The sequence below is a fragment of the Chaetodon auriga genome, chromosome 11 (assembly GCF_051107435.1).
Source record: "Chaetodon auriga isolate fChaAug3 chromosome 11, fChaAug3.hap1, whole genome shotgun sequence".
NCBI classification, from domain to species: Eukaryota; Metazoa; Chordata; class Actinopteri; order Chaetodontiformes; family Chaetodontidae; genus Chaetodon; species Chaetodon auriga.
Window position 1 is genome coordinate 25,342,501 of NC_135084.1, and position 10,000 is coordinate 25,352,500.

The 10,000-nt window shown below is 45.9% G+C and overlaps 1 protein-coding gene across 1 annotated transcript in view; it reads right to left on the reverse strand.

The window, feature by feature from the left end:
- Nucleotides 1–10,000, reverse strand: part of hectd2 (HECT domain containing 2) — a 41,330-nt gene that overhangs the window by 5,318 nt on the left and 26,012 nt on the right. The window contains exons 16-20 of the mRNA XM_076743439.1: nucleotides 9,888–9,981; nucleotides 7,692–7,766; nucleotides 5,166–5,253; nucleotides 3,925–4,031; nucleotides 351–466 (exon numbers count right to left, since the gene is read on the reverse strand). Coding sequence (XP_076599554.1) covers nucleotides 351–466; nucleotides 3,925–4,031; nucleotides 5,166–5,253; nucleotides 7,692–7,766; nucleotides 9,888–9,981 — 480 coding nt within the window. The remainder of the gene's footprint in view (nucleotides 1–350; nucleotides 467–3,924; nucleotides 4,032–5,165; nucleotides 5,254–7,691; nucleotides 7,767–9,887; nucleotides 9,982–10,000) is intronic.

Genomic DNA, 10,000 nt, shown 5'->3' on the forward strand with positions numbered 1-10,000 from the left:
ACATCTGTGTGTGTGTGTGTGTGTGTGTGTGTGTGTGTGTGTGTGTGTCTGCGTGTGTGTGTGTGTGTGACAAACAAACTGTGGCTGAGATGAAACAAATGAGCCTTGATTGTGATGTCCGGTCAGGAGAGCTGAGCAGCGCTGAAACTTTGTGCATATTCTGATTAAAATAACATGTGCTATTAATAATAAGCAGACTGCCTTCGTCTGACTCAGGCTGTTCAGTAGAAACATCAGATAAAGGTGCCACACGAGTGAATCAGAGCCTATTAGAAGGAAATGAGAGGTGGTTTGCATCACTGTACGGGCAGGGAGTGTGCTCAGCTGAACAGGAAGTGCTGGCGTCTCACCGTACGGTGGTGTCTGTCTTGCCGTATCCTTCATACTGAGCAGCTTTCTGCAGAGCGCTCATGTCGAGCTCCGGACTCCCGCACACCAACATCTCCACCTCCTCCGGCCGCAGCAACTGCACAACACGAGAAAAAACAATGAATACACACCACCGAGAGGATGGTGATGCAGCAAACACCTGAACTCCAAATGACTTTCTGAGTTTTTTGGAGTTTTTATTTTGATTTTCATGATGAACAAGAACTCAAACGTCTCACAAGCCTTGAACGTGTCGTCACAGAAAAAAAGTAAAAATGCTTCACAAGCAAAGCAAAAACGAGGTCAGCCGCTTTTTACACTTTCTGAACAATCAAAATAACAAATAATTACAGACGTATAATTTACTTTAATCCCTCACGCAGACCTCAATAGAGCGTTTGATTTCATGAAAATCTGAAGGACTATAACTACGCAGCGACCACGAAGAAGCATTTCATGAACAGCTGGATGGACGCAACATCAGCCTTTCAGCAGAATTTCCACTAAAACACAACAACGGCTAACGCAACCATGGCTTCCGCTGCTCGAGTGGTGTAACATCATCGTGTAAGAGCAACGGCGCCAGTAAATCAGGAGGAGGAACAGGAAGCTCTGCAGCGTCACCGCAGCTGACGACAGGAAGCAAGTGAAACTGGCAACATCCAGGATTATTCTCGACCATGTGAAAGTGAGATTATATGACGAGTTACAGCTCAATGTCTGACCTCCGCAGGTCAGTCACGTAGTTCACAAACGCCAAAACAACAGTTTTAAAGCATGAATAATGATTGTCAAATACACAGATCATAGAAATAAAATATGTGCACAGCAGTTCAGCTCTGACACTCTGAAAACTCAAAAAAAGTTCTTGGAACAGCAGCGAGACGTCGTCATGCTGAGTTTGACCTTGACTTTGCAATGATCTAATACCCGAAAATCCCCCCCCCCCCCCCCACACACACGTTAACCACAGGCCTGCCTCGTCACATCCTGACACGTCAGGCGATGAGGACGTGACTGAAGGATCACTGCTTCTTTTTAATGGGGTCAAAGTGACAGAGTCTGAGACAGGTGTGTTTTCAGTCGTCCTGCAGCTCTTACACACGTTTCACTCGTCCTTTTTGTGTGTCCTCTGTCCTCTGAATGCAAAGGTTTCGACATTTTCAAAGCACTGTGTCTGAGTCACATGCTCTTACTTTAGGTTTTGTCTAAACGTGTGAAACCTCCGATCAGTGTGGGAGTGTGAAGGGGAGGTTAGAAGAGAGGCATGAAATCTTTTACTGCTGCATTCATGAGGACAATGATGTCCATCTGTATGTCCAACTCCTTGGCCTTGATGTCTCTTGATAACTGCTGTATAGCTGAGACTGAAGATTGTGGTGACTTCCTGAACTTTCATCTTCTGACACCATCAAGACAGACTTTCCACTTCCTCCGAACATCCCAAAAAATCTACAGCTCATCATGAAATGATGCATTCATGGTCCCCAGAGGATGACCTGCTCCGTGGACGCTCCGTGTGCTTCCCTCTGGCAGCGCTCACGGGCTAAAATGGCCACTTGTGCAGCTTTGCTTTAACTCTGATTTCATTTATTGAGCATATTAAAGGATCGGCTCTCATTTTTCACGACATCTTAAAAAGCTCGATTTGTCTTGTCTGTCTTCTCTCGTCTGATTCGAGTGCTGAATCCTCATATTACCTCCAGGGGACAGCAGAAGGGACTTAAACGTTTGGTCTAGTCAGGAAATGAGGTGAGGAAAAAACAAGCAAAGCTGTGAAAAGGGAAATGAAATCAGAAATAAGGGGACACTGTCTTTGAAGAGATGAGCTTCAAATGACAACACGATATAAATATCCGCCTGCACCAAGGTCAGCAGGCAGTTACTGCGCACAGCTGAGGCTTGTCCTCGCTGTTCAGTCTTCACTTTTAGGATCAATCTGTCCCGTCTCTGACCCACATTCAGCCTCTCAGCTGATAACCGTCCGTCTGTCCGTCTTATCTGCGTCTGTCACACCATGTTATGTCAGTGTGTTCGCTCTGCTGACGCTGCGACTCCCAACAAAACTCTGCAATAAGAATTTACACAGAAGCTCGCACACAAGGTCCGCTGTGACCTTGACTGTGACCCCTGAACTGTGAGGGTCAGGAGCAAAAGGTCAGAGCCTGAACACAAACCCTCATCGTGCTACAACACTCAATCATTTGCAAGTAAAAAGTACAACAAAAGTCAAACCAAAGGAGCAGACGCCCGGCGAGCTTTTGGAAGGCGGACCGTGATACCTGCAGGTCGGCTGCATGTTGTGGATTCGTCTCCTGTGTATATTTGGGTCCTTCAGGGGCCCCTGACCCTGTTCAGGGTCTCCAGAGTTTAACAAACAAAAACATGGTCAGATGAGAGTCAGCAGATCTTTATCAGGGAGAGCTAACATTTGGCTGAGGAAGACAAACAGAACGTTCTGCTTGATTCTCATTCTGGGCCAAATGTCTTCATCTGTGATGAAGAAGGAAAAGTTCAACAGTTCAAATCACCAAATCGTGTTTCTGCTCTCATCTGTAACCTCCAGTTAAAACCCAGAGAATCGACGCGAGCAAGCTTTTTCTTCACTGCTGCTGAACAGGAAGTGATAATGTTGTTCCAGGGAGTTTAAACTTACTCAGTCTGCTGCGTCACACCTGCAGCGACACCTGAAATCAAAACGACTGCACTGATGAGAGCAGGTGAACGAGTGAATGTCTGTGAATCAGAAGGTTAAAAATCTCCTTCGGGATGTCAGAGGTCAGAAAAAAAACTGCTAACAAAACCACGGAAAATGAACATTTTCATGTTTTCTCTAATGGTGTGTGAAAGAGTTCCCCAGAAAAAAGGACATTTCTAAGATTTTTCTACGTAAATATTCATATCTGTATTCATGAAACCTACATTTTGGCCATCAACACTAATATTTACTACATTTCTCATCTTGTGTAATATTTCAATTAGCGATGTCTGTCTGCTGCTTCAAATGGTCGATTGGCGAGAATCTGAGCTTTCTGCCGGTGTTTAATACGAGCATAAAGGTAAATGTTGGACGAGGCCAGGTTCCCAGATTTCACATTGTTTCTAAAACTGATCATTTTTAAATATCAACACAACTTTCTGAAGTAAACCTTCAGCAGGACGTCTTGGAAAAGCCTCTTCAAACTGGAGCGAATGACTAATGGAACGTTTGCATGTAATGTTTGTGCAACCAACAAGCGAGTCTCGACTGTTTCCAACACACACACACACACGCGCACACATGCACGCACACACACACACACACGCACGCACACACACACGCACACACACGCACACACACACGCGCACACACACACACACACACACACACGCACACACGCACACACACACACACACACACACACGCACACACACACACACGCGCACACACACACACACGCACACACACACACACACACACACACACACGCACACACGCACACACACACACACACACACGCGCACACACGCACACACACACACACACGCACACACACACGCACGCTGTGGACTCACCATGAGCGCATCAGAGGCGCACACGCTGTGGAAGCCGTGGTAGAAGGCAGCAAACTGTTTAGAAATGGATTTGTTGAGCAGGAAGTCGACGTAGAGCTGGACGTACTCTGTGGAGAGACGACCAACACAAAGGTGTGATTTGAAATACGCCCATTACACAAACGTTCACCCTCCAGGCTTCCATTTAACACACAGAGGGACACTGGCAGAGCGCCGGACCTGCACGCCAACGGGAGCCGCTGGATGGAAAATCAGCTTTAATAACACAGTTCTCAGCTCGCCTTCGTCCTCTTAAACAGAACAAAGGAGCCTTCGAGCTGAGCCAGCTCTCTGTTCGTTAAACAGCAGAGAGGCTTTCAGCAGTTCAGCTGATGCGTGCTGCACAAAACTGTTCGTCAAACACACTGAACTGTTTCCAATGTAAATACGACACTATCTGCAGCAGGAAGGAGAGGGCGGGTCGCACCTTCCAGAAGATCATGTTCTTATGCTAAAACCTCTTTCCACACCACCACCACACCTCTGCGACCACACCTCCTCACGAGTGAACGTGCTTGGCTGTTTGCTGCTGGTTTTGCTGGTTTTACTGGTATGTGAGTGATCCTGGAACTTCTGGTCTGGACCAATAAGCTACTGGTTGCTGCTGAGCTCTTCGTAAAGCTAGAGTCCAGAGTTTGACCCACACAGCGTCTCTGAAGCGTCTCTCTCTGACGGACACTGCGTCCTCTGCACCTCTGGCTTCTCCTGTTGTAGCAGCAGTAAACGATACCTGCAGTGACACCTGTGCAGCTGCTGCTGACCTCACCTGTACTCATTTTGGCCCGGGTTGCTCATTTGTATTCATGGACGTGCACCTGTTTGAAACGATTGAACAGGTCGTTTGTGTTTCCACCGTTTGGTATCAGCACACGAAGCGGAAGTTTTCTCCGTGTCGGACGGTTTAAAACTGAAGCGGCTCTACATGACTGCCGTGCCTCTCTCTCTAGAAGGAGGGTTTCCTCTCTTGTGGCCTCGTTCTCCACCTCTGGTTCACTCCACCCGTCTCTCTTCAGGCTACAGACTCGACCTTTCCTCATGACGTGTTTTCCACCGTTGGACTGACTTTTTGAGGGAGACGACGTGACACACTGACCTCCTGAACAGCTGCGTGAACCCGCATGCTGCTGTTAATCCGTCTGTAACGACCTGCGACTGCTGAAATGCACCGACGTGCTCTCTGCTGTGACTCCGTGTGGACTCACCCTTCCTGTTCTGCTTGGTGACAGGGATTTTGTCTCCTCCAGGCTTCAGGTTGTAGGACTTGACCATGCCCATTTCCTCCTGGAAAACCTGCAACACACAAACAGTATAATGTCACCGTTTGCTGAAGAGCCACATATTTGTTGGAGAAAAGGAGAATGAATATTGATTTCCTGTCATCTGGTGGACAGACGACTCAAACAAGTGCCGCCGTGTCTCCTCGACGTGTTCACGTCCATCTGCTCTCCATATTATCTTATGGGGTGATAATACATCAGACGCTGTGTTATGTTGCATCACCACAGAATTTCCCAAAAACATCAGTGAATGCAGGTTTGAGTAAGGTCTCGTTCACAGGGGGCTGTTCAGGGAGCTGGAATTCAACTACAGCAGTTTACACAGTAAATACTTCAGAGTCAAACTCGCTAATCTGAGCGATTAAAAGTGTGATCACAGTCTAAGAAAAAGCCCAGCAAGTAACAACCTGCTGTTTTTACACTGGAAATGGATGAAATGTAGGCTTGGCCTCACAAGTACACGTTTACTGTTTGTGTAGATGACAAGTCATGAAGTTCTGTATTAAAATCAATATACTAATCCTGCAGTACTTAAAGTGGTATTTCAAAGTAGTTATTAGTACTATTAGCATGCTTAATTAAAATGTACTTTAATTTCACTTCATTTTAAGTATATTTTCAACACATTAGTGATGTAATACAATTGTACTGCAGGTGTGTTTTGATGATTTTCACTAGTGTACTTGCCAACTTGGCGACTATTTACATTTCAAGTATACTCAAGTATTACTCAAGTGGTACTCCAGGACTACTTGAGTGTACAGTGTTCCTCGTAGGCGACAAAAAGAGCACAAAACGTACTATTGAAGTATAATACTTTGACCTGGGTGTGGTGTTCTGAATGGAGGATGAAATCGTTTGAGCTTTAGATGCTCGAGCTTCATTTTTAGCACAAAGGTATGTTTGTTCCTCTCATCTCACTCTTACTAAAACGGAGAATGAGCATGTTTCCCAAAATGTTGAACAGCTATGAGCGAGGAGACTCTGAGTCAGCGACGTTTCGCATGTGGCCCAGAAATAAACTTTGGGTTTACAGTTAGAATTAAGTTGAGGTTATGGTGAGCGGCTATAGGGAATAAATTATATCACTGAGGGCTCATGCAAGGACAGCAGCACAAACTTATATTTGTGTGGGGAGTAGATGGGTATAAATACAGTGAAGGGACACACACTGATGTCCAAACATAGAGAAAAAGATGTGGAGTCACGGTGAGTGAGAGCGATAGAAAGTCCAGAAAGATCCAGAGTGCTGCAGGTCGGCGGGTTCAACCGTCCCGCAGTGGTTGCGACTGTGACCTGCCGCTCAGCCGGCCCCCACTGCCGGTTCAAATAACACCTCCACGCAGGCTTTTACATAATGTCTCCTCTCACATATGTTACGGCTTCACACTGAGGCCCGGCTGCACCATAAAGGATTCCATTAAATCTGGTTTCTGCGCTCAGTGGCTGAGATATCGCGTCAGCATGAGCAGCTTGGCGCCGTCTGAAACGATGAGTGGATCAAAATGAAGCAGCCTTTGTCACTTTTTGTGTTGCTGACAGTAAATGCATTCATATATTTCTACTTCAGTTTGTGGGAAAATACTTCACTGATAACAGAACACAGAGATAATCATCATGAGTATTTACTTGCAGGAAGAAAGCGACATGTTTCGCAGCTAAAGGTGAGCAGTTGGTGCGCATTCCTGCACCAATCTGCAGCTGATAACCAGGACGGATATCTAACCAGGAAGTTGATCATTTTTGGGGCACTTCTTGCTGTGAGCTCAGCCTGCAGGAAATGTCATGTCCCCATCAAACCAAATCAAAATGGCTTGATTTCAGTTTGAGGCTCCATTTAGGTGAAAGAATAAAGATGCAAAGCGATGCATGTTAACGATCTTTGGTCGTCCATCGTCCACAACATAAAATACTGATGCTGGGTCTCTTTTTCACACATTCATCCGAGAATTATAAACATGTTTTTCTACTAAAGCTTTAAAGATCATGAATCTGACTGAACTTTTAATGCCAGCTTTAAGTATTTGACAGTTTTGATACTAAAAGTGTTAAATTTTGATACCTCGTCCAAAACCTGGTTCTGCTGTGTGACATCAGCGGGCTGATCCAGACCCCCCTCTGGTCTTTATTAAAATCACACCTCAGTGACGGCACTCACGGCTGTCTGTCAGCACGTCAGACCTGCTCTGACACTCTCATCACGGCGGCCTTGAAGAGTTTCATATGAGCTCAGATCTTTCTCACATCGTTAACAACAGTGGTGATAAACTTAAAATAAAACCCTGACAAGTAAGCAAGTTAAACAGCTCGTCAAGCACACTGCTAACGCTAAACCAAGTCATTTTTGTACTTTCATGCATTGAAAACTAACAAAGAAGCTTTCCTTGTAGCTAAACTCCAGTAATCCCTGCATGATGAAGCTCCGAGCCGAGTTTTCAGCGTGTTTTTTACCTGAAAGGTGAGGTAGAAGTCTTCCTCCACATTTCCCTCGTAGCTCAGCAGCTCTCCCAAACCATGAGCCAGCTCCTGCAGACAGACACAGGAGGTCAGCGGTTCAATCCCAAACCAGCTGAGAGAACTCAAATCAGACAAGTGAGTCCTCCTCACACACAGAGGCGTCCTCAGCCAACACTAAGACAGATTCTATTAATCCTCATTCTCAGTTTCCGCTTGTGCACGATTTTCATTTTTGCAAGCTTCTGTTTTATATTGGTGTATTGGTGGGAAAACTGCAAACATCCATGACATCACGTCAGTGCAGGTTTGAAGCAGCTTTTCACCTTCAGACAGAACATCAGATGACGCGTGAGAAGCTGTCCGCAGTGCTGCAGCATCGCCTGAGCTCCGGGCTACAACCTAACTGCCTGTTATGTCGCAATTTCCAATGAATATATCAGAACACACTCGAGCAAGACGCCAACGCTCCACTTGTACTGATTCATGGATCTGACGAATGAACTTTTATTACTTTGCTTGTTGGGGTCATCAGAGTTATGGTGCCGACGCCAACGGCAGGCCTCATATCTGATATCCTGCTGTTATGCAACCACGGGGGGCCCTTTTTAGCATCCTGGAGTGTGTGTGGGTGTGACTCAGTCTCCATTTTCCTTTTTCACATTTCAGACGTGAGACCAGTAACTGGGGACAACTGGTTTAACTGGGGTCAAAAGCTGTGACCCAGCTGGAAAACAGCTGATTTTTGGGTTTGAGTTGGGGTTAGAGTGAGGCAAGTCGTGGTTTGGTTAGAGCAAGTCTGCAGGAAGTCTATGCAATTTCTTCAAAAAGTGACCCAACTAAGAGTGTGCGTGTGTGTGTGTGTGTGTGTGTGCGTGTGTGTGTGTGCGTGTGACCTTCACACCGAGGAAGGTTTTGGATGTGACACAGCTTCTGTATCAGGTAACTCTGAGCGACAGTTCAGGTGAATTGTTCCATCTGTTCGTGCGTCTCTGTTGCAAACTGAGGACAAATGTGAGCACACTGCTTTCACTAAGCTGCAGACTAAAACCGTCGACACCTGCGGCAGGTGTGTCGAGTTCAGTGCCTTCCTCTTTGTTCGTCTTTGTTAGCGGCTGCATCTAGGACACAGTGTCGGATCTCTTTGCATACTGCAGCCTGGTCCAGTCATTATTCAAATAAAAGTATACTCCAGTTTTACTGCGCTGCAGTTTCAAATTATGAATGTTGCTTATAATGAGTGTTTTGTTCTCCGAACTGCTTCCAAAACAACATAACGACACCTCAGGGGTGTTATTACGTGCATGAAAACCAAAAAATGTTCAGACACACACTGAGAACAAGGAAAGTACACCATGTTGGTACAGTATGTACAGCTGTGATGTATACACTGGCATGTGTGAGTGTGACACAGAATGTATGTGTGTGTGTAGGTGTGTGCGTGTGTGTGTGTGTGTGTGTGTGTGTGTGTGAGACAGACAGGGAAGTGAGCTGAAGTGGTTGAATACATTTCTGGGAACACAAGAAAGCTTTCAACCTCGAACAAAGTGTTACATGTGAATTTTACCGAAACAAACAAACTCCCTCATTAAGACACGAACGTGTTTGATTCAGTTTGTTCACAGAGAGAAAACCTTTCAGAATATCTGAGAAAAGACCTCAAAAAACGGAAAAGAATGCATGAAAGAACGCACAATGGAAAAATACTGCATGATCACTGCGTTTAAAGAAGACGACTAAATGCACGTAAATATTCTGGAGCCAACAAAGATGAAAATATTATCTGGTGGGAGATTTAACTGATAGCAACACACCAGGTTAAATTTAGACTCTACAAAGAGATGTTTAGAGGAGGAGGAGGAGGAGGAGGAGGAGGAGGAGGGGTGGAGGAGGAGGAGGAGGAGGGGTGGAGGTGAACAAAGAAGGATTAAAAGTTTAACTCTGGCGCCCTCTAGTGGCAGAACAGAGACATGCAGGTATGAGCACGTCGGAGGTGAACACACCTCAGACTGAGACTGTAAGCTCTGCATACAGTGAGCACACCTGTGCAGGTAAACATGCCGCGGTGCTGCTCTTCTTCAGGTTTAAAATACGCATCAACAGGAAAAATATGAATATCTCATTACAGAAGAAACTGATGCAACTTCAGTCACTGGGATTCACACCAGTGACAAATCAAGCTGAGACTCGTACCGGCATGATCTGCTGCAGGTCGTCCAGGGTGGCGGTCGCATTGCCGACGAGGGCGTTTTGGTCAGATGGTACAGTGGGCGGAGTGAGGAGCTTCCTGTAGCAGGAAAAAATCA